At 47.5% G+C, this 25,342-nt stretch overlaps 1 protein-coding gene across 5 annotated transcripts in view; it reads left to right on the plus strand.

Annotated features, from left to right (window-relative positions):
* Positions 1-25,342, plus strand: part of LOC146861028 (putative methyltransferase DDB_G0268948) — a 598,370-nt gene that overhangs the window by 382,166 nt on the left and 190,862 nt on the right. For 4 of the 5 annotated variants that reach the window (XM_085646396.1, XM_085646397.1, XM_085646399.1 and 1 more), the window contains one exon: positions 7,229-7,366. In XM_085646396.1, coding sequence (XP_085502522.1) covers positions 7,229-7,366 — 138 coding nt within the window. Of the gene's footprint in view, positions 1-7,228; positions 7,371-25,342 lie in introns of those variants that run through there. The other variant, XM_085646400.1, reaches the window with a different exon arrangement.

Below are 25,342 nucleotides of genomic sequence, written 5' to 3' on the forward strand. Positions count from 1 at the left end.
AAAAGAAAGATTAGATTGTTCATCATGCGTCCATCAAAGGAGAGAGAGAGAGAAAGGGTGAGAGAGAGGAAGAGAGAGAGAGAGAAAGAGTGAGAGAGAGAGAGGAAGACAGAGAAAGAGAGAAAGAGTGAGAGATAGAAGAAGAGAGAAAGAAAGAGAGAAAGAATGACATGCAAGGAAGATACAGAGAAAGAAACAGTGCAAGAGAGAGAAAGAGTGAGAGAGAGGAATAGAGAGAAAGAAAGAATGAGAGAGAGAGGAAGAGACAGAGAAAGAGTGTGTGAGAGAAAAAGGACATGATAGAGAGTAAGAGAGAGAAAGAGTGAGAGTGTCAGAAAGGAAGAGATGGAGAGGGAGAGTGAGTGTTGACACTGTGGAGAAAATCCTCACAGCTCACCTTTCTGCCACTGGTGTGTCTAACCATGTGCCGGGACATAGTGCAGCCCTCAAGTTTAGTCATCTGAAACATAGTATAGAATCAGTAATGGCAGAGCACATACAACTGCACACGCATAATTCTCTGTTTCGCCCCTGCACACTCCCGTCGCCCAGAGGTGTCTGTCCGCCCTGCACACTCAGTCATGAATGATGTAATATGTGACGTCATCAGCAGTGCATTGCGGGGGCGCGAGTTATAGTTAGCTCAACTAACTATAACATGTGAATTTCTCTGGTTTTATATGAGTCAAATGTCCAACTAACTATAAAGTCCCTGAAACCTATGTTTTTTTTCAGTTAATTTGTAAGGTTTTTTTAAATGCTAATTCCTAACTATAATGTCCCTGAAACCTATGTTTTTTTCACTGAATATATATATATATATATATATATATATATATATATATATATATATATATATATATATACATACATATATATTTCAGATCAAAGAAGTCACTTCTAGGCACTCACGGAGTCCCCAATGCGTTTATTTTAATAGCAGAAGCGGTTCAGCGGCAGTTGGTGGAACGAAGCATCATATATATATATATATATATATATATATATACTGTATACTTCATCACCAGCTTCCACGTTGCTCGGGAACAGACGACACAGACCCAGATGTCAGTGCAAGTATTTCTGTTTATTTATCACCCAGTACTGCCGCCATTATGCGTTTCGGCCTTCCAGAGGCCTTGATCACATGACGTGTAAAGAGGAGACCCACATTTTTAAAGTGCCAGTGCATGAACACGTGTTAAATGAAAAAAAGCACCATAGACATAGAAAACTTCCTCGGCATCTGGTTACTTTTAGTACAAATTTGCATTGTTCTTTGATTTCATGCAAATAGTCATTACTGAGCCAGCATATAGCATAATGAAAAGGTCTGTTTCATATTTGTTTACCAATTTATATCAATCAAAAATGCATTGCGGAAACAAGTTGTCATTGTAAAAACAAGTCAGTAAAATCATGTTATACAAAATTGAGATGTATTAAGTTTCAGAATATAAATATACGCATAAGTATAAATATAAATATTCATATCTAAAAATGCTAAAAGAATAAAACCCCAGTGGGTATATTCTGAAATTCATTTCTTAAAATATTGTATATATTAGAAATAGAAAAAGCATGATAAATAATTCATGAAACTTGTTTGCATAAATGTCCCTCAATTATAATTTACTGCTTTCTTGTGAGGGTTGATGTCATAATTATGTATGCTTGATCCCTACGATCAAATATCAATTAGAGATATGATCAGATAATATAATGCTGAAGAAGTGTATTGTCATACATAAAGTGCTGCTGCTTAGACATTAAGCCCAAATGGGCATGTTGAGTTGTTTCAAGTTAAAGTGCTTGTGCAAAAAAGTGCTACCGGATGCTAAAAAAATGTATGTGCTAAAATAATTTCCTAAAAAATCATAAAATAGATTCTGAGATGAGGCTAAAATGATACTACTAAAAAACGTCTGTCATTTGTATTCTTGTATTTACTTGAATTGTAACACATGCAAGGCTAACAGTTTATAACATTGATTCTAGCAGGTGTAATAATCTTCACTGGCATTTAAACCATTCGGTGATTTAGTATTTAATTCAAGAATATAGCGGATTTCAAGTTTGCGTAGCATTGCTTCATGATTACCACCTCTTCTGAGGGACATTACAGAATCTATCACAAAATACTTTAGTTGCTCAATTGCATTACCACGGCATTCTTTATATATATATATATATATAAAGTATTTCCTGTTATTCGAGATATTGTTCCAGAGGAGAGCAGAACAGATACAGACCACCACTTCTTGTTAAAATAGATTCCAAGGACGTGAAGTTATAGCTTCATCTTCTTATTATATGTCATCATAATAGTGCAGACAAGTGTCCGCCCCGGACACGTTTCGATCGCTTGCGCGATCTTGATCACCTGACGCGCCGGTAACGGGTTCCCATTTTTTAATACAGTGCAACTAATCACATTACAAGGTTTGTGGAATGACAAACATAGAGACTAAAAACATACATTTAAAGAGACATGTGCACCTGATTAGAAACAGCATGATCGAAATATCTGAGCATTCACGATTTGTGAAAAAAATAGCCCAAGTTGGTAACTCCAAAATTTTATAGCTATCCTGGACCCATCAGCAGCCTTTGACACGGTCTGCCACCGCACCCTGTCATCACGCCTCCATGACGCCAGTATCCAAGAGAAGGACCTGGCATGGACCACATCCTTCCTCTCCGGCAGAACCCAGAGCGTCCGACTCCCACCCTTCCGCTCCAAAACCACCGAGATCATCTGCGGCGTCCCACAGGGATCCTCCCTCAGCCCGACGCTGTTCAATATCTACATGGCACCTCTCGCCCACGTCGCACAGCAACACAACCTCAACATCATCTCCTACGCCGACGACACCCAGCTGATCATATCCCTCACCGAAGTACCCACACCGCCAAAGCTAACCTCCACAGAGGAATGAAGGCCGTAGCCGACTGGATGAAGGACAGCAGACTGAAGCTGAACTCAGACAAGACGGAGGTCCTCATTCTCGGACCCACGCCATCAGCCTGGGACGACTCTTGGTGGCCCACATCGCTAGGCACAGCCCCGGAACCCACGGACCACGCACGCACCCTGGGGGTCATCCTCGACTCCACTCTCTCCATGACCAGGCAAGTCAACGCCGTCTCCGCGTCCTGCTTCAACACCCTCCGTATGCTCCACAGGATCTTCAAATGGATCCCCTTCGACACGAGAAAAACCGTCACCCAGGCCCTCATCACCAACAGACTCGACTACGGGAACGCCCTCTACTCAGGAACAACAAACAAGCTCCTGAGACGACTCCAACGCATCCAGAACGCCTCGGCCCGACTCGTCCTCGACATCCCCCGCCGCAGCCACATCACACCCTACCTGAGAGGCCTGCACTGGCTCCCCGTCAACAAAAGGATCACCTTCAGAATCCTCATCCACGCTCACAAAGCACTACACAACACCGGACCCACTTACCTCAACAACCGACTCAGCTTCCACACCCCCACCCGAAGCCTTCGCTCAGCCAACCTCGCCCTCGCCACAGTCCCCCGCATCCGGAAAACCACCATCGGCGGCAGATCCTTCTCCTACCTCGCCGCCAAGACCTGGAACACTCTCCCCACCATCCTACGACAGACCCAGGACCTGCTGGCCTTCAGAAGACTCCTCAAGACCTGGCTCTTCGATCAGTAGCACACCCCCCTCCCCAGCGCCTTGAGACCCTCTCGGGTATGTAGCGTGCTTTACAAATGCAGTGATTGATTGATTGATCAATAAATAAATAATGGAAGATAGTACATTTAAGATCAAGGATAAATAACTAGATTATTGATGATATCAAATGGAAAGTAATGGATTCTTAATTAACCAACGGTGAAAATTGAGGGCCAGTACCCGTTGGTTCATATCACACGTCTTGTCATAATGTACAAGGTGTGCTCCAACCGTGCTTTGAACCATATTGCAATAATCAATATAATTCATGATCCCAATAAATATCTAAAAACATACTAAAAATGTGATAGTCATCATAAAATATCATACTATAATAATATTTTGAGGGTATATATATCATCGATATTTCTTTAAAACATGTGCAAAACAGTGCAAAAAGTGTCAAAGTGTTAAAAATGTCAAAAAACCTGATTTTACCCATAATTAAAAAACACTCAAAAAACGGGGCTTAAGCAGAGGAAAGCCATTTGTGAATTCTCTTCATGGTCACCAGACACCGTCTTATTACTGGGACTGACGGACCTCCTGTCGGCGGTCCTGACCGACCAATTAGGATGTCACTGAACACTGTTCGTCGCACTCCAATTCTTTCATTGTAAAACAGCGAGTTGCAGTTCATCCCTGCACCCCGTGCTGCCACATGGTGCAAGAATCAACAGGTGGAGGCCTTGCACCCATGAGGGCCCTGCTGGGGCACCCAAAGTCGACTTCCGACAGCCTTTCTCTGTTGGAAAGGCTAGCACAAAAAGGCTGTCGAAATCTGACATCGTAATACCTCAGGTGGAAAGAGCCACCTTGGGATTACTGAACTCATTCCGACTAGCCGACGGGCTCTATGAGCCCGTCAGAAGCCAGTCGAAATGACCGGTCGGATTCCTTTCCGACCGACACCAGCCTAATGGGTCGGTCAGAAAGGAATCCGACCGGCTGATTACGATGCGGTAGGAACAACTCCGACCAACGGTTGGAGCCATTTCCTAATGCATCGTAATAAGCCCCCAGGTGTCGGGACCGAATGGTAAGTCCGCCCGACATCGTAATAAGGCCCCTGGTGCTGAATCTGATGCCAATCTCTATAAGTGTGTAAATTGGCTTTGAAAAATACAAAAGCACCCCATATTTCATGAGGGTCTAGAAGAAAGAAATTCACCCTACAAGTAAATGATTTTCATGGTGAATTAAAAAGATGTTTGATCTGATAATGCACATTTCTGTCCACTTACTCTGCTTGATTGTCTATATTGCAAACAGTGCACAAGTAAGTGTAAAGCAGCATGACTAATCATGAAAATATACAACTTGTATGGATTTACATGGGTAACTCTATACAGGTACATAGAGTACAACTGAGGGGCTTTTATCAACGGCCACAAACACTTGTAACTATGCAAATCACACAAAGAAACACCTAACCAGTAGAATTCCAGATTTTGTATCGATTGTTTATTTGTTCCTTGATATTTATTTAAAGCTATTTAGTTGATTTTATAATGCGGTTGCTTAATTTATTATTAGTTTATGTATTTTCACTTTTAGTTTATTCAGAGCTCCTGATTAGTTTATTGTTATATGCGTTTCATGAATGTTTATATTGAGGTTTAGTTTATGTGTTGCTTACACTTATGTTTCATTCTCGTTCGGTTACTGGTAATTTTTATGTTTCTACTTGGTTTTGGTTTAAAATATTGTTATGTCCAGACACGATTTAGCCTAAGTTTAGATCATCTTTAGTTTTCCAAGAATGTGCTTATGTTTAAATTATGTTTATATTCAGTCATGTTTATGTAAGTGTGGCCGTTACAAACCGGCCATACCTAGCATGCAGAAGATGTGCAAGATGCCAGTGATCCATAGATTTTAATAGCTGCCAGTGTAAGAGTTTTTTATGAATTTATTTTGTGTGCATTAGTAACAATGAACAAATTGCAATTTAACATTAGGATTTACATATGTAGAGTGTCATAATGCAATTGTTTTTAAATTCGAATTTCCAATGATATGTTTAAGTGTGGTTTCCTAATGTAATATTAATTAGGACACATTTTAATGTAAAGTTTATCTCGAATAAGATGGGAGTCGTCTCTGTCACTCATCCTGTGTTCCCCCTTGCACGCATCCTGGCCCCACAAACTCCCCTGCACATAGTCAAGCTGAAGACGTAATAGTTTATTTCCACTTATATTATTGTTTTGCTCAAGACGAACTTTCTGCAGTTCAGCTGTACCTTGCAGCATGTTGCCATGTCTTCTGCTTGTTCACTTGGACGTATTCATTCACATAAAATATCATCATTAATGGATCTTGTTTTGTTCGAACATCTCCCAATAATAGTAGCTTAGAGGGTACAGAATTATTATTCATGTAGTGGGTTGGGGTTTACGTGCCAAAGCAATGTGACGTTTATTTTTCATGTGCCCTAATTTGATGGAAAGATTATACATTTGCTTACACCACAGTGAATGTGCAGAAATTCTTTTTTCATATTGAAGAATTGTGTATAAGGCCGACCTTGAAAAACCTGGCAGTTTCCATACCTCTAAATGAGGTGACAGAACATGTTTGACTCTGTTAATCTTTACAATGTGATCTATGTGAATAGGCCACCTTGTGTAAATATATCGAACATCATGCATCTTATAGCTGCCTGGAAACCATGGTCCCGATTATGATGGCGGACGGATGAGTTCCAACTGCCAACCTGTTGGGAACGGGACCGGCCAACAGGGAGTCGGCGGTCCAGCCAGACAGTTTACAATCCGACTGCCTGTGGAGGAGGTCGGAAACATGCCTTGTAGCATTCAGGGTTGTGCTGCGGCCTTAAAAAGGGCTGCAGCACAAGCCTCAATGCTACGAGTCATGTTTGTAAACAACCCTGCCCTATGTGGCAGGCACCATATGCTGCCTGCCACATGGTGCAGGGATGTTTAGGGCTGGTACCATATGTGCCCCTCAGGGCGCATGGAGGAGGTCCACAGGGGAAGGGGTGCTGGCTGGTGGCCCCCAAAGTCACTTTCCGTCAGCCTTTCCATGGCGTGTTAACCGTCATAAAACAGCCGGCAGAAAGGGACATTGTAATCCTTACAGCGGTGCCTGAGCAGGTACCACCACCATTGTAGGGATTGCAGACTGACCGACGGGCTACTTGAGCCTCTCGGATGCCTGGCAGACGGTCTCTATGCATGCCCACCATTGGCCCACCATCCTAATGTGGCGGGCGGTCCTGCAAGAGCCTATGGCTATGGAACCCCCACCGATGGCCTGATGGTAATCGGGCCCCATTTTCTTATGAGCAAATGTTTTCTGATCTAGCTTTTTTGGTTACAGTACTCACTGAAAAAATTACGCACTTGCAATAGTTTAATGAAGCTATACCCTAGTCTCTAGCATTATGGTTTCTCCAGGTCTCAGCAACCAGAGTCTTCAAATTGAATAGAGATATTGAAGCCTAGGTCAATAATCAAACATAACCAACTGTAATCTCTACCCTCCCTGCAGAGTTACTGACATTTTACACAAGCGCCAGATATCCATTGCTGCATTGAAGGGGTTCGTGGAATCGCTTTGCTTGTACCAAAGCTACTTCTTGGAGGACCCAGAGGCCGCACAGGAATTCCTGCAAAAGCTCCAAGGAAGGTAAATATACTGCATCCTTTAAAATCAGATGATGAACATTCCCAAGGCAGTCACTTGTTTTCCCAAATGCATATTAATTACATGGTGGTCTTAAAGCAGAAGAGATAATGAATCCATTTTGATAATAAAGTACTATTTTGCATGTACAGAAACCATACAAGCCAAGATTTGGAAAGCAAAAGGAGGGTGCTTTTAGAAAAATAATTGGGGTGGGGGCAGTGCTTAAATTGAGCCGGTGGTTTCCAGTGCACTGGCACTTAATTGCCAACATCAGCACTTATGACAGTCTGCCACTTGGTGACGCTGCCTATCTAATTTAGACATGAGCACAACAGTTGAATATTAGTTCAATATACATAAAAAATTACTAATACCTGCCACTAAAGCCCTTTTTATAGCTTTTAGGCCCTGGAATACTCTAAAATGTTACACTTGTAGGACTGTGATGGTTAGTAGTTGTGTTGGTACTGTCATCGGCAGCACTGGCAGGGGCAATGGGTGGTGCAAGCTGCAGTGGCTTCTTGGCGAAGGTCCTGGCACTTTGTTTTTGTTATAAATTTAAGCACGGAGGGGAGTTGGATTGAAATGTGGGCAGTTTCAAGTGGGTGAAAACTAAATGAAAGATCATGTTGGCTTTAAAAATTGGGAGTCTCCCACCTGGACCAGGTTTGTTGAAATATATGAGGAACTTTTTTCTTTACCAGGGCCATAGTCACATAGTGGTCGGAGTGGTCCAGCAGGCCAGTGCTGGGGTTCGCTGAAAGAATATAGTTTTTTTTTTATATATATAAATACATAAACAATAACCACAAAAAATATTTAAAAGTAACAGAAATATAATAAACATTATATGTATTTTAAGAATTTAAGAATTCTTTGAAAAACAATTACAGGCATATATTAATATATTTTATTTATATATTTAATTTTAAATTATTATTAAACTAATAATTTTCATGTATATGATAATTTAATATGTTTTTATATAACAAATATATATATATATATATATACATATATATTACCTACTGGCGGTCGCCAGTAGGTAGTTATAGTTAGGACCCCTTTTCCATAGGAAATCCGCAACATTCTATTTTGAATAACTTTGGCGCCGGTCGACGAATCCTCGCGAATTTTTCAAAATAGGTGGGGCGCTACGCTCCGCTCCTACCCTGAAAGTCTCGGGGGGATTCGTCAAGCGGGGGCTGAGATAAAAGGGGGGTCCCAAAACGCGTTTTTCCCATGCATTTTTCCATAGGACCTTTAGACAGGGCTACAGCCCGAACGGCTGAACAGATTTACTTGAAATTTGGCAGAGAGGTAGTCCTCAGGTCAAGGAAGTGCCTTTTGTAGGTTTGGTGTAAATCTGTTCGGTAGATTCTGAGAAAATAGCCTTTAAATCAATATATATATCTGAGCCAGCTTACGGTGCGCTTACGGTACGCTTACCGTATGCGTACGGTGGCGTGCGCGAGCGCGATTCTGATTGGCTCTTCGATCTTAGTAAACATTCGAATCGACCGAAACCCGGAAGCGGCGGCCGCCATTTTCTCTCTCGCACTGAGAGTTAGATTGTAAAATAAAGTCAAAAATCATATAAAGGGGCTGTTTAGACAACTCCGACACACATAGCCATGTTGAGGGAGTCCCCAAAGACCCCCCATGGGCAAAAATGCAATTTTTATTTTTTCGCTAATTTTGCCGATTACGCTTACCGTACGCGTACGGAAATAAAATGGAAATAAAAAAAACACTATCCACACTCACCCCACCCCCTGTGCTTTTGGTCGCCGAAGGCCACCAAATGTACAGGGCTTATTAGTTGCGTCAAAAACTAAATATTTTAAACAAAAATAATAAAAGAAAAAATTATCCACACTCTCTCCACCCCGTGTGCAAATGGTGCCCGAAAAATTAAAATATTACCGTGCACGGAACGAACTGCGTTAAGTGGGCGTGCACTCCACGAATGGCGTAAAGTAACTTAGCATTTAAAAAACCGTACAAATTCACTGAAAAAAACCATAGGTTTCACACACGTTATAGTTAGGAATTAGCATTTAAAAAAACCTTGCAAATTCACTGAAAAAACCATAGGTTTCACACATGTTATAGTTAGCGGAAATTTTACTGATAAAAAAACCAGTGAAATTCCCCCGTTATAGTTAGTGCTGGCAACTATAACTCACGCGACCGCAATCTTCTGCTGATGACATATGTGTCTTTATGAAAAAAAAATATTTGTAATATATGTATAGCTAAAAATGTATGGAAGAAGACATGGGCAAATAAGTGTCTAAATACAGTATTAGCATCAGCAGAGGATTGCGGTCGCGTGAGTTATAGTTGCCAGCACTAACTATAACGGGGGAATTTCACTGGTTTTTTTATCAGTAAAATTTCCGCTAACTATAACATGTGTGAAACCTATGGTTTTTTCAGTGAATTTGCAAGGTTTTTTTAAATGCTAATTCCTAACTATAACGTGTGTGAAACCTATGGTTTTTTCAGTGAATATATATATATATACATATATATTATCTACTGGCGGTCGCCAGTAGATAGTTATAGTTAGGATCGTGTTTCCATAGGAAATCCGCAACATTCTATTTGGAATAACTTTGGCGCCGATTGACGAATGCTCGCAAAATTTTCAAAATAGGTGGGGCGCTCCGCTCCGCTCCTTCCCTGACAGTCTCGGGGGGATTCATCAAGCGGGGGCTGAGAAAAAGGGGGGGGGTCCCAAAACGCGTTTTCCCCATGCATTTTTCCATAGGACCTTTAGTCCAAGCTACAGCCCGAACGGCTGAACAGAATTACTTGAAATTTGGCAGAGAGGTAGTCCTCAGGTCAGGGATGTGCCTTTTGCAGGTCTGGTGTAAATCTGTTCAGTATTTCCTGAGAAAATAGCATTTAAAAGCATATATATATATATCTATAAGCGCGCACCGTGCGCGTACGGTAAAACTTACCGTACGCGCACGCTGCTGTGCGCGAGCGCGATTCTGATTGGTTGTTAGATCTTAGTAAACATTCGAATCGGTCGAAACCAGGAAGTGTCGGGCGCCATTTTGTCTCTTGGAGTCTGAGGGGGTTTGAAAAACAAAGGTGGAGAACGTGAAAAGGGGGCAGGGTGGACAGTTCCTGACCCCCTAGCCTTTGTCAGGGGGTCCCAGAAGGACCCCCAAGGGCCAAAATTTCCTTTAATTTTTTTGCAAAAAATCGCGGAGTACGCGTAGCGTGCGCGTACGGTAGAAACGTAAAAATTCCGCGAACTGCGTAACGTGGGCGCGTGGTGCGCAAAGCACACCGCGCGCACGGTGCGTGAAGCGCACCGGGCGCATACGGTACGCGCACGGTGAAAAACCTTAAAAAATAAAATACATAACTTAGCATTTAAAAAACCGTACAAATTCACTGAAAAAACCATAGGTTTCACACACGTTATAGTTAGGAATTAGCATTTAAAAAACCTTGCAAATTCACTTAAAAAACCATAGGTTTCACACATGTTATAGTTAGCTGGACATTTCACTCGTGAAAAACCATTGAAATTCCCCCATTATAGTTAGTGCAGGCAACTATAACTCACGCGACCGCAATCCTCTGCTGATGACGTCAGATATTACATCACTGATGACATATGTGTCTTTCTGAAAAAAAAATATTTGTAATATATGGATAGCTAAAAATTAATGGAAGAAGACATGGGTAAATAAGTGTCTAAATACAGTGATGTAATATCTGACGTCATCAGCAGAGGATTGCGGTCGCGTGAGTTATAGTTGCCTGCACTAACTATAACGGGGGAATTTCAATGGTTTTTCACGAGTGAAATGTCCAGCTAACTATAACATGTGTGAAACCTATGGTTTTTTAAGTGAATTTGCAAGGTTTTTTAAATGCTAATTCCTAACTATAACGTGTGTGAAACCTATGGTTTTTTCAGTGAATATATATATAGATATAGATATATATATATATTTTTTTCTTTTTTAATTCTGGGATTTCACTGCACAGACGCCAATCCACAGCCTAGCAATGCCGATGCCTGCGACGGCGGCAGCAGCCGTCTATAAATCAAAATAAGGGAACGATGCAGGAACTCCAGCAAAGACCAATCGGCATACCAGAGGATGATACACAATTTTATTGTGCACACAAACAACGCGTTTCAGCGATGCCTTCATCAAGTTAATTCTGCACGTTTACATTCCCATAGAAATACTGAAACAAGTTCATGGCAATGGAAGACATACTACGCTCCAAATCAGTAATGAAAAATAAATAACGCAAATTATATCACAATGGATAAAAAAAACAGTAGAGTTGTGCCGGTTAAATACATATTAATATTCTGTTTGGCCCGCAAATTGTCATTATAGCTAGAATTTGATCATAGACATGGAAAGAATACATTTGTCAACACAGCCATATGCGTTGCATCGACCACACAGAAAAATGATTACCACTGAATAATTCATCGGGATATTATAATCTCCTAAATTACATACTAAACAGCCAATATGGGAGCGATACTACAATTCAACAAGGTGGATTTTCAATGTCCCAATGATATTTACAACGCATATCCAAGGTTTTGTACCTAAGGAATCAATAGCATGTTAATTTATCAATCTCGGGTAATGTACCCTTAACCTATTCAAGTATGTTAAAATACGCATTCAAGAATCAATAGTACGGTAATTCTTCAATCTAGGGTAATGTACCCTTGACATATTAAAGCATATTACTTGGTCAATCCCGAGTAATGTACCCTCCACACTTTAAAGCCAGCCAAGCAAAGAGCACCAGCATCAACCGGTAGAATGGAGTATAATGTCTTTCCTTAAAAATTACTATACATAACTAGGGTAGAACGTGTTACTAAGCATGCATGCAGATGGTATCAATGACAAGTGTATATTAAAATGCAGGTGTAAAGGGTACAATAAAGGTATTTACAGTGAGTAGATGTAGGGGTAATGAGTACGACAAAGATCAAATCATTACATTGTCAAGGGATACATTTAAATAAACTAATATTCAAGAAAGGGATATAAACTTCATCCACTTGGACACAAACAGTCCAATGGTAAAGGATCATCATATTAATGATGTCCAAGATATCTTATCCCTGCTCTTACTGCCTCAGGACCCCTTATTAAAAGGTGAGAATAATTAATTATTGCGCAGCCACTGCTGTGCTCAAGATAACCTAATGCACTGCTGGAAGTCAGAAAAAAACACCTAATTGTGAAAATGATCTATCAGCTAAGGAAAGGCAGTGAGTATCAATTAGGTGTATAGCAGATTATGTTACACCGATATGGGTGGCTAGCTCCTCCCAGTATTCAGCCCTCCTGGCATCTTAGTGTCGAGCTCAATTATGTACCTGGATTCTGCCACCCTTAATTGTTTCTCGCGATCCCCTCCTCTAGGATGTGGCATGATGCGATCAATTCCCCAAAATTCCAAAAGGGAACTCTTGCTCTGATGCTTTTCGGAGAAATGTCTAGCCACGGGGTAGCTTGAGTCTCGATTAGTCACTGCCCTCATATGCTGCAAAATTCCAGTTTTCAACTGTAACTTAGTGCTCCACATACACCTGAGGCCACAGGGGCATTGTAAGATGTATATAACAAAGTCACTGGTACAGGAAATTAGTTTGGTGATCGTTTTAATGTTAGAGCCTCTAGTTGCGTAGTGATCTCTGCTCCTGCTATTTTTACAGGCTTTGTAGAAGCCACACCTAATTAACCCTTTTGGGGTCCTTAGCCAACTTTCATGTTTAGACTCCTTAGGATAACTCTGGACCAGCCAGTCCTTAAGCGATCCTGATTTTCTGAAGGTTATTTATGGAGCTTTGCCAATACATTTTCCTATCACTGGGTCAGATTCTAATAGACTCTAATGTTTTTTCATAATGCATCTAATATCATTTGACCCGGTATTAAAAGTGGCGATCATACGGGGAACCACTTTTTTAGTTGTGGCTTGGACACATGATTTCCTTTGGAATAACACATCATTCCGAGTTAGTTTCTCCACTTTTTTCGCTGCTTGCGACAACGTTTTAATGTTGTAGCTGCGCTGGGCAAACGTTAGTTCCATTGTTTTACGTTCATCCTTCCTCAGAGCTGCAGTTACGTCAGGAATTCCCAGCAGGGGATGCTATTAATGAGGGGAATGGAATGGTTACTTGCAGCATGGAGAAGTGTATTTCCAGCGGTCTTTTTTCATTTGATTGTCGATTATATTGATCGCGACATCAAGGAATTCACAATGTTCACTACTGATATTTTATGTGAAAGATAAATTCAAGTTATTGTTGGACAGTTTTTCTATGAATTGATGTGCCTGATCTTGTGGCCCATCCCAAATAAGGAACAGTTCATCAATATACCTGATCCAGATTGGGATGTGTTCGGTATATTGATCATTTTCGTCGACCCAGACCAACTGCTTCTCCCACCAGCCCAGAAAAAGGTTCGCTAGGCTGGGGCAAAGCAGGTGCCCATCGCTGTACCAGACTTCTGACGGTAGAGTTGTTCACCATAGATAAAGATATTTTAGTTCGGGCAGTAAAGCCTCATTTGTTCTAGCATGGCTGTGTGTTCCCATAAGGAGATGTGCCTTCCTCGCAAATAGTGCATACAGGCTTCCACCCCTTGGATTTGGTTAATACAAGTGTACAAGGAGCACACGTCCAATGCTATCCTGCAGAAACCTTCTTCCCATTTCTGCCCTCTTCAACTAGCCCACGTAATAACTACCTGAATCTCTCCATCACTCTCCTACTACCTTCCGAGGACTCTCTGGAAACAATTTTCCATCCTCCAGTATGGATCCTGCCCCCTGTCCCATCCACACACAATGTCCCCCGACATGACAGCCCACACAGCCCCCTCGTCTACGAACCACGTAATTCCGCACGACCCAACTCCTTCGCAATCAGTTTCCCACCTGACCTCTCGCCCAAAGCGAAGAAGAACTTTAAACAGAAACTGATCAGATAGCATCTCGAGTCACTTTTCGCAGACATCTACCACTGCTCCTCCAAAGGAAAGGTAAAAATGGACCTTATTTTCCACTCTAGGAGACATGAAGCATGGAAATCCATCTTCAGATCGCAGCTCAACATTTCAAAAACCACCAACACCTCACATAGCTGCAAACTAACAATATCACTCCCTTACCGCTCAAGGCATACTGGAAATACCACGGGGACCATCTACTCCAACGGCACAGTCCTGATACAAGCCAACAACGACAATCTAGAGTCCTTTGACGCCCTCTTCCCCTCTCTCCGGAATGCATCCTCTCACGCTCTCCTTCCCCTCCCACCCCTACTCCCCCCCAGAAGAACCGGACCCGGCATCTGAACTCACCCACCGCTTCGGCACTCACTAACAACAGCACATGCCCCTCACTACGCAGCATCCCCCCCACCACCCCCAGGGAGAGCATGTCTCCTCCACTACCCCTGTCTGGCTCTCACCCCAACCTGACACCCACCTTTCCGGTACTCCCTAGCAACCCCACATGCCCACTTCCTCGTGACACCCCCTGGTCCTCCCCCTGGGAGAACAGGACCCCCCTACTGCCCACCATTGGCTCTCATCCCCATCCCTCACCTGCCGGCTCTCACCCCCACCCGCCACCTGCCCTCCACTCAATCCAACTCACTCCGAACAACCTGAACACCCACCCCCCCGAACCCACAGGCAATATAGCACCTACACCCCAACAAGACCCCCGCCACCCTGCACTCACGGCCCGCCCAGACCCCACACAGATAACACAACCAAAACAAGGCTACCCAACTCCCTGAGATCCTCTCCCCCCAGACCCGACACGGACAACACAGCCACCACTAAGCTACCCAACACCCTGAGACTCTCCCCCCAGGCCCAACACACCCGCACAGGACCAGTCCCGATACCTCAACGAATTAGAGACAGAGCAGCGACTCTCCCTGCTGGAAACCCGGATAACAACTATAATCCGGGGCTTTAGTGAAAGCCTAGCCAACCTCGCAGAGCCCCAGTAACCGCATCACACCCACTCCTCCACCACCCACACACAATAAAGACCGTCCATTGTCCCCTCAGAGATGGATAGCTAACCCCCTCCCCAATCTGACAAAGAGACCGAAAAGAACTAGAGACGCTTGTCTGACAGTGATGAGGCGGATCTCGACTCCTCGTACGACAATCCTATTGCTGTCACCCTCCAATCCAAAATCCAGGTGATCACCGGACTAGGAAGAGACCAAGCCCCCCCAAAATCACCCAGACCACCAACCACCTGCACCAACATCCCCACGGCCTCCCTAACGAAGAAACCCAAAACAGAGACGACCCCCACAAACTGCATGCTCATAAACTGCAGATCAGCCACCAAACATGCCACAGAACTAGCAGAATCCATCCTCACTCACTACATAGGCACAGCATTCATCACCGAAACCTGGCTTAATGATTCCTCCCTACCACTCCTGGACACTCTCATCCCCCAGGCTTTATAATCACGAACAAAGACAGAAAAGACCAAAGAGGAGGAGGCTTAGCAATCATCCACTGAGACAATATTTCCGTGACGGAAACAGACTCCTTCAACTACAACACCTTTGAGTGCCTAACTGTCAACATCAACACTTGCAACAAAAAAGCACTAACCTGCCACCTTATCTACCACCCCCCAGGCAACTCCACCACTCTCACTGAACACCTGTCTGACCTGATTGCCCACTGCTCACTACAAGATGCGAATAACCTTATTCTGGATGACCTCAACCTACACTGGAATGAAGGTATCAACCCGCTAATCCAAAACCTGAGTGAGTTGCTATACAATAACAACCTTACGCAACACTGCACAGCAGAAACTCACAACAAAGGAGCAACCCTAGATGCCATCATCGCCAAACGTGACACAGTGACGATAAACCACACCCTGCCTGTAGATTGGTCCGATCACCACTTAATCCTTTTCCACCTCACTCAGCCAGCCACTATACAACCCCCCACTCAAGAACCGCCCAAATGGACCAGAAATCTCACTCAGATCAACATGATTGACCTGGAGGAAAAAGTCAACTCCCTCCTCACTACCTCCTGGGATGATTTATCCATGACAGAACTCACTGACCACTACAACACATCCCTGACATTCATTCTAGACCGGATAGCCCCTTTTAAACTAAAAAAGAACAGGAATATCCAATCCAGATCCTGGTTAAATACGGACAACCAACAACGAAAGGAGACAACTCAGAGCCATAGAAAGACTCTGGAGAAACAACCCCTCCGCAAGCCTACTCGAACTCAAAGCAGCTCGGAGAAAATACAAAAAACACATCCGTAATGAAAAAAACAACTTTTTCTGCTCCTCTCTGGATAATGCAGAAAACAGGCCCAATGAACTGTTTAAAATCATCAAGCAACAAATCACCAAGCCCCCCGTACCCTCCACCCAGGCCTCCAAGGAACTGTGTGAAAACTTCGCCATTTTCTTCGAGGAAAAAATCTCCAAGATTGAGCTCTCACTAGACACCAGCACCAATCCCGCCTGCGAAAGCCTGCCCCCATTTCCAATAGAAAGCACATGCCTGCACCACACAAATACATGGAAGTCCTTCAATCCCATCACGGAAACCAAGATTATCAAGCTAATCTCCACCTCCAAACCCGCTTCTCACGTCCTGGACCCTATACCCACTCAATTGACCAAAAAACTCAAACTCTCCATAGCCCCGTTCTGGTGCAGAATCATCAACAGTTCCCTGAGATCCGGCATCATACCTGACTGCCTTAAAGTCGGCCAAGTAACGCCACTACTAAAAAAAACCAGGCCTTGACTGCATGGACCTGAACAATTTCAGACCCGTCTCCAATCTCCCCCCCTATCCAAAATCCTTGAGAAATGTGTCCTTTCACAACTGACTCAGCAAATGGACAACATCAACCTACTTGACCCCCACCAATCGGGATTCAGAAAAGGTTACAGCACTTAGACGGTGATCCTCAATATCACAGATGATATCCATAAGTCACTAGACTCCGATCACTGCTGCCTTCTCATTCTCCTCGACCTATCGGCAGCCTTTGACACGGTAGATCACCAACTTCTCATCAAGGCCCTACAAGAAAGGGTAGGTGCTAATGAGATGGTCCTCCGCTGGTTCACCTCCTTCCTCCAGAACCGGTCGCAAAGGATAAAAATAAAAATCTTTACCTCCTACCTTCACCCCATCAGCAAGGCTCAGTGCTCTCACCACAACTGTTCAACATATACATGGAACCCCTCGCCACCATACATAAAAATGAAAATATCCCCTTCCACCTATACGCCGATGACACCCAGATCTATCTAGAAACCTCCTCCCCAAACAACATCCTCAGACTAAACAACACTCTAAAAGAAATTCAACGCTGGTTGTCTCAAAATCACCCTAAACCTGTGGTTCCCAAACTGTGCGCCGCGGCACCCTGGTGCGCCATAAAAACTAGCCTGGGGCGCCGCGAGCACTAATGGGAATTTAGTGCTTTGAAGGGGATATTGAGGCGCGTGCATGACTGAAATGAAATGGCGCACCAACAGTTCTGAGATGGCAGCAACTTAAAACTCATAATAAGACCACAGGAAAGGACTGGGTGCCTGGAGCTGGCAAACATACTCTGAATTCCAGGACAAGGAAAATCGCTCAATCGTCTGCTCATCCAACGAGGCCACACGCATAGAAGTCATACACTTGCAGAGACACTGCAGTGCAGCAGATAACACAGCAGTGGCGGCAAAGCACAGGCGGTCTCTCATCTCACGGCACCAGTTGAGAGGGAGAACTTCCCCCTTGCCACATGCACTTCAGGCATCAGTGTAAGTAAGAAATTAATCAGCCTGTGAACATAGCCACATTCTCCACAGCTATAAAGTAGTGGCTTCGATGTCTTCGATAGCGGGAAGAGCTGCTCAGTTTAAGCCTTTAGGAGTAATTTTGATGTCAAAAGGCACGAGTCACTCGTCTAACAAGGTCATTTAAATCCCGGTAATGAATGTTTGTAAGATAAAAGGGCAACATAGGACACTGAAGCTTTGCTTCATTAACAGAAGTAAGGAAGTGCAAGCTCTTTGAAGTGTACACACTGGTAGAGTTCAGGGGAAGGCAGAGTATAAATGCCTTTGAAGTGGGGCCAAGCAGAGAGTGGCCATATTTTACTCAAAGGCTACTAGCCTGTCTGGCACACAGTAAGTACAAGAAACCTTTTTTTTCCAGTTTTATTTTTTATTTTATATGGCGCGAACTCGAACCTAAGGTATTGCAGTGCTTTACATGAGCACCAGTTACGCTAAACAAGGATACATTCATTAGGTCTTGCCTGGCTATCGCGTAAGCGATCGCTCAGCGAGACTTATGTAGGGGCTTCCGAAAATGCTCCCAAAGGCTTCCCAGGCGGATCGGGTGGCGGTTACGCGCACAACCACGCGCATTCCATTTGCCACCAGCTACTTCCTGCGCGTGCGCCGCCCACGCATTCAGAGAGATTTAGTAAGGGGCACAAGACCTTAGGAATGCGGTTTATGGCCAGGCATATGAGGCATTCAAGCGCGAAGCTGGCATCTAGCATCAGACTGCTTTCGCCAGAACTTTCGTTATAACTCACACCCCATATGCTCGTTCCCTCCCACCCTTGCTTTGATGTCCGCTTTTCTTGTTGTTTACCACCCACGCCACACACTGCTGCATGCCACACACTGCTGCACACCACACTGCACGCCGCACACTGCTGCACGCCACACACTGTTGCGCACACTGCTGCATTACACACTGCTGCATTACACACTGCTGCACACCGCACACTGCTGCACGCCTCACACTGCTACACGAAACACTGCTGCACGCCTCACACTGCTGCACGCCACACACTGCTGCACACCTCACACTGCTGCATGCCTCACACTGCTGCACACCTCACACTGCTGCACACCGCACACTGCTGCACGCCTCACACTGCTGCACGCCACACACTGCTGCACGCCGCACAATGCTACACGAAACACTGCTGCAGGCCACACACTGCTGCACGGCACACACTGCTGCACGCCGCACACTGCTGCACACTGCTGCATTACTCACTGCTGCATGCTGCACGACACTGCTGCACGCAGCATACTGCTACATGCCGCAAACTGCTGCACGCCACACACTGCTGCACGCCGCTGCACGCCACACAGTGCTGCATGCCTCACACTGCTACACGAAACACTGTTGCACGCCACACACTGCTGCACGCCGCACACTGCTGCATGCCGCACACTGCTGCACGCCGCACACTACCGCATGCCACACACTGCTGCGCACACTGCTGCATTACACTTGCTGCATTGCACACTGCTGCACGCCTCACTCTGCTGCACGCCACACACTGCTGCACGCCACACACTGCTGCATGCCACACACTGCTGCATGCCACACACTGCTGCACGCCTCACACTGCTGCACGCCTCACACTGCTGCATGCCACACACTGCTGCATGCCACACACTGCTGCACGCCGCACACTGCTACACGCCACACACTGCTGCACGCCACACACTGCTGCACGCCACACACTGCTGCATGGCGCTGCACGCCACACACTGCTGCACACCACACCCTGCTGCACGCCGCACACTGCTGCACGCTGCACACTGCTGCACGCCGCACACTGCTGCACGCCACACACTGCTGCATGCCGCACACTGCTGCACGCCACACACTGCTGCATGCCACACACTGCTGCATGCCACACACTGCTGCACGCCGCACATTGCTGCATGCCTCACACTGCTGCATGCCACACACTGCTGCACGCCGTACACTGCTGCACTCCACACACTGCTTTTATGGGAGTTTATGCTACTGACATTGTAAATGACAATGCCTTTTATTTGTTTTAAAACCAAAACATAAATAAAAGGCATTGTAATTTTACAATGCCAATAGCTCAAACTCTTATAAATGTGAGACCTATTGCATTGCAAATGCTTGTTTTTTTATAGGCACGGGGATATTACGTGATTTGCCCAGTTAAGGAATGGAATATATACAAGACCACTTACAGATGGGCCACACACTGCTGCACGCCACACACTGCTGCACGCCGCAAACTGCTGCACGCCACACACTGCTGCACGCTACACACTGCTTTCGCCAGAACTTTCGTTATAACTCACACCCCATATGCTCGTTCCCTCCCACCCTTCCTTTGATGTCCGCTTTTCTTGTTGTTTACCACCCACGCCACACACTGCTGCACGCCACACACTGTTGCGCACACTGCTGCATTACACACTGCTGCATTACACACTGCTGCACACCGCACACTGCTGCACGCCTCACACTGCTACACGAAACACTGCTGCACGCCTCACACTGCTGCACGCCACACACTGCTGCACACCTCACACTGCTGCATGCCTCACACTGCTGCACACCTCACACTGCTGCACACCGCACACTGCTGCACGCCTCACACTGCTGCACGCCACACACTGCTGCACGCCGCACAATGCTACACGAAACACTGCTGCAGGCCACACACTGCTGCACGGCACACACTGCTGCACGCCGCACACTGCTGCACACTGCTGCATTACTCACTGCTGCATGCTGCACGACACTGCTGCACGCAGCATACTGCTACATGCCGCAAACTGCTGCACGCCACACACTGCTGCACGCCGCTGCACGCCACACAGTGCTGCATGCCTCACACTGCTACACGAAACACTGTTGCACGCCACACACTGCTGCACGCCGCACACTGCTGCATGCCGCACACTGCTGCACGCCGCACACTACCGCATGCCACACACTGCTGCGCACACTGCTGCATTACACTTGCTGCATTGCACACTGCTGCACGCCTCACTCTGCTGCACGCCACACACTGCTGCACGCCACACACTGCTGCATGCCACACACTGCTGCATGCCACACACTGCTGCACGCCTCACACTGCTGCACGCCTCACACTGCTGCATGCCACACACTGCTGCATGCCACACACTGCTGCACGCCGCACACTGCTACACGCCACACACTGCTGCACGCCACACACTGCTGCACGCCACACACTGCTGCATGGCGCTGCACGCCACACACTGCTGCACACCACACCCTGCTGCACGCCGCACACTGCTGCACGCTGCACACTGCTGCACGCCGCACACTGCTGCACGCCACACACTGCTGCATGCCGCACACTGCTGCACGCCGCACACTGCTGCATGCCGCACACTGCTGCATGCCGCACAATGCTACATGCCGCACAATGCTACACGAAACACTGCTGCACGCCACACACTGCTGCATGGCACACACTGCTGCACGCCGCACACTGCTGCACACTGCTGCATTACTCACTGCTGCATGCTGCACGACACTGCTGCACGCCACACACTGCTGCACGCCGCACACTGCTGCACGCCGCACACTGCTGCACGCCACACACTGCTGCACGCTACACACTGCTTTCGCCAGAACTTTCGTTATAACTCACACCCCATATGCTCATTCCCTCCCACCCTTCCTTTGATGTCCGCTTTTCTTGTTGTTTACCACCCACGCCACACACTGCTGCATGCCACACACTGCTGCACGCCACACACTGTTGCGCACACTGCTGCATTACACACTGCTGCATTACACACTGCTGCACACCGCACACTGCTGCACGCCTCACACTGCTACACGAAACACTGCTGCACGCCTCACACTGCTGCACGCCACACACTGCTGCACGCCACACACTGCTGCACACCTCACACTGCTGCATGCCTCACACTGCTGCACACCTCACACTGCTGCACACCGCACACTGCTGCACGCCTCACACTGCTGCACGCCACACACTGCTGCACGCCGCACAATGCTACACGAAACACTGCTGCAGGCCACACACTGCTGCACGGCACACACTGCTGCACGCCGCACACTGCTGCATGCCACACACTGCTGCACACTGCTGCATTACTCACTGCTGCATGCTGCACGACACTGCTGCACGCAGCATACTGCTACATGCCGCAAACTGCTGCACGCCACACACTGCTGCACGCCGCTGCACGCCACACAGTGCTGCATGCCTCACACTGCTACACGAAACACTGTTGCACGCCACACACTGCTGCACGCCGCACACTGCTGCACGCCGCACACTACCGCATGCCACACACTGCTGCGCACACTGCTGCATTACACTTGCTGCATTGCACACTGCTGCACGCCTCACTCTGCTGCACGCCACACACTGCTGCACGCCACACACTGCTGCATGCCACACACTGCTGCATGCCACACACTGCTGCACGCCTCACACTGCTGCACGCCTCACACTGCTGCATGCCACACACTGCTGCATGCCACACACTGCTGCACGCCGCACAATGCTACACGAAACACTGCTGCAGGCCACACACTGCTGCACGGCACACACTGCTACACGCCGCACACTGCTGCATGCCACACACTGCTGCACACTGCTGCATTACTCACTGCTGCATGCTGCACGACACTGCTGCACGCAGCATACTGCTACATGCCGCAAACTACTGCACGCCGCTGCACGCCACACAGTGCTGCATGCCTCACACTGCTACACGAAACACTGTTGCACGCCACACACTGCTGCACGGCATACACTGCTGCACGGCACACACTGCTGCATGCCGCACACTGCTACACGCCACACACTGCTGCACACTGCTGCATTACTCACTGCTGCATGCTGCACGACACTGCTGCACGCAGCACACTGCTGCACGCTGCACACTGCTGAACGCCGCACACTGCTGCACGCCACAGTACTGCATGCCTCACACTGCATGCCTCACACTGCTGCACGTCACACACTGCTGCACGCCGTACACTGCTGCATGCCTCACACTGCTGCATGCCACACACTGCTGCATGCCACACACTGCTGCACGCCGCACACTGCTACACGCCACACACTGCTGCACGCCACACACTGCTGCACGCCACACACTGCTGCATGCCGCTGCACGCCACACACTGCTGCACACCACACCCTGCTGCACGCCGCACACTGCTGCATGCTGCACACTGCTGCACGCCGCACACTGCTGCACGCCACACACTGCTGCACGCCACACACTGCTGCACGCCACACACTGCTGCACGCCGCACACTGCTGCACACCGCACACTGCTGCACGCTACACACTGCTGCATGCCACACACTGCTGCACGCCTCATACTGCTGCACGCCTCACACTGCTGCATGCCGTACACTACCACACGCCACACACTGCTGCGCACACTGCTGCATTACAGACTGCTGCATTACATACTGCTGCACGCCTCACACTGCTGCACACCTCACACTGCTACACAAAACACTGCTGCACGCCTCATACTGCTGCACGCCTCACAATGCTGCACGCCGCACACCCCACACACTGCTGCATGCCGCTGCATGCCACACACTGCTGCACGCCACACGCTGCTGCACGCCACACACCGCTTCACGCAGCACACTGCTGCACGCCTCACACTGCTGCATGCCGCACACTGCTGCACACCTCACACTGCTGCATGCCGCACACTGCTGCACGCCTCACAGTGCTGCATGCTGCACACTGCTGCATGCCGCACACTGCTGCACGCCACACACTGCTGCACGCCACACACTGCTGCATGCTGCTGCGTGCCACACACTGCTGCACGCCACACACTGCTGCACGCCGCACACTGCTGCACGCCGCACACTGCTACACGAAACACTCCTGCACGCCACACACTGCTGCACGCCACTCATTGCTGCATGCCACACACTGCTGCATGCCGCACACTGCTGCACGCCTCACACTGCTGCATGCTGCACACTCCTGCATGCCGCACACTGCTGCACGCCACACACTGCTGCACGCCACACACTGCTGCATGCTGCTGCGTGCCACACACTGCTGCACGCCACACACTGCTGCACGCCGCACACTGCTACACGAAACACTGCTGCACGGCACACACTGCTGCACGACACACACTGCTGCATGCCGCACACTGCTGCACGCCACACACTGCTGCACACTGCTGCATTACTCACTGCTGCATGCTGCACGACACTGCTGCCCGCAGCACACTGCTGCACGCTGCACACTGCTGAACGCCGCACACTGCTGCACGCCGCTGCACGCCACAGTGCTGCATGCCTCACACTGCTACACGAAACACTGCTGCACGTCACACTGCTGCACGCCGCACACTGCTGCATGCCACACACTGCTGCACGCCTCACTATGCTGCACGCCTCACAATGCTGCACGCCGCACACTGCTACACGCCACACACTGCTACACGCCACACACTGCTGCACGACACACACTGCTGAACGCCACACACTGCTGCATGCCGCTGCATGCCACACACTGCTGCACGCCACTCGCTGCTGCACGCCACACACCGCTTCACGCAGCACACTGCTGCATGCCTTACACTGCTGCATGCCACACACTGCTGCATGCCACACACTGCTGCACGCCACACAATGCTACTCGAAACACTGCTGCACGCCACACACTGCTGCACGCCGCACACTGCTGAATGCCACACACTGCTGCACACTGCTGCATTACTCACTGCTGCATGCTGCACGACACTGCTGCACGCAGCACACTGCTGCACGCCGCTGCACGCTACACAATGCTGCATGCCTCACACTGCTCCACGAAACACTGCTGCACGCCACACACTACTGCACACCGCACACTGCTGCACGCCACACACTGCTGCATGCCACACACTGCTGCATGCCACACACTGCTGCACGCCGCACATTGCTGCATGCCTCACACTGCTGCACGCCACACACTGCTGCACGCCGTACACTGCTGCACTCCACACACTGCTTTTATGGGAGTTTATGCTACTGACATTGTAAATGACAATGCCTTTTATTTGTTTTAAAAC

This window comes from Triturus cristatus, chromosome 3_1, assembly GCF_964204655.1.
Source record: "Triturus cristatus chromosome 3_1, aTriCri1.1, whole genome shotgun sequence".
NCBI classification, from domain to species: domain Eukaryota; kingdom Metazoa; phylum Chordata; class Amphibia; order Caudata; family Salamandridae; genus Triturus; species Triturus cristatus.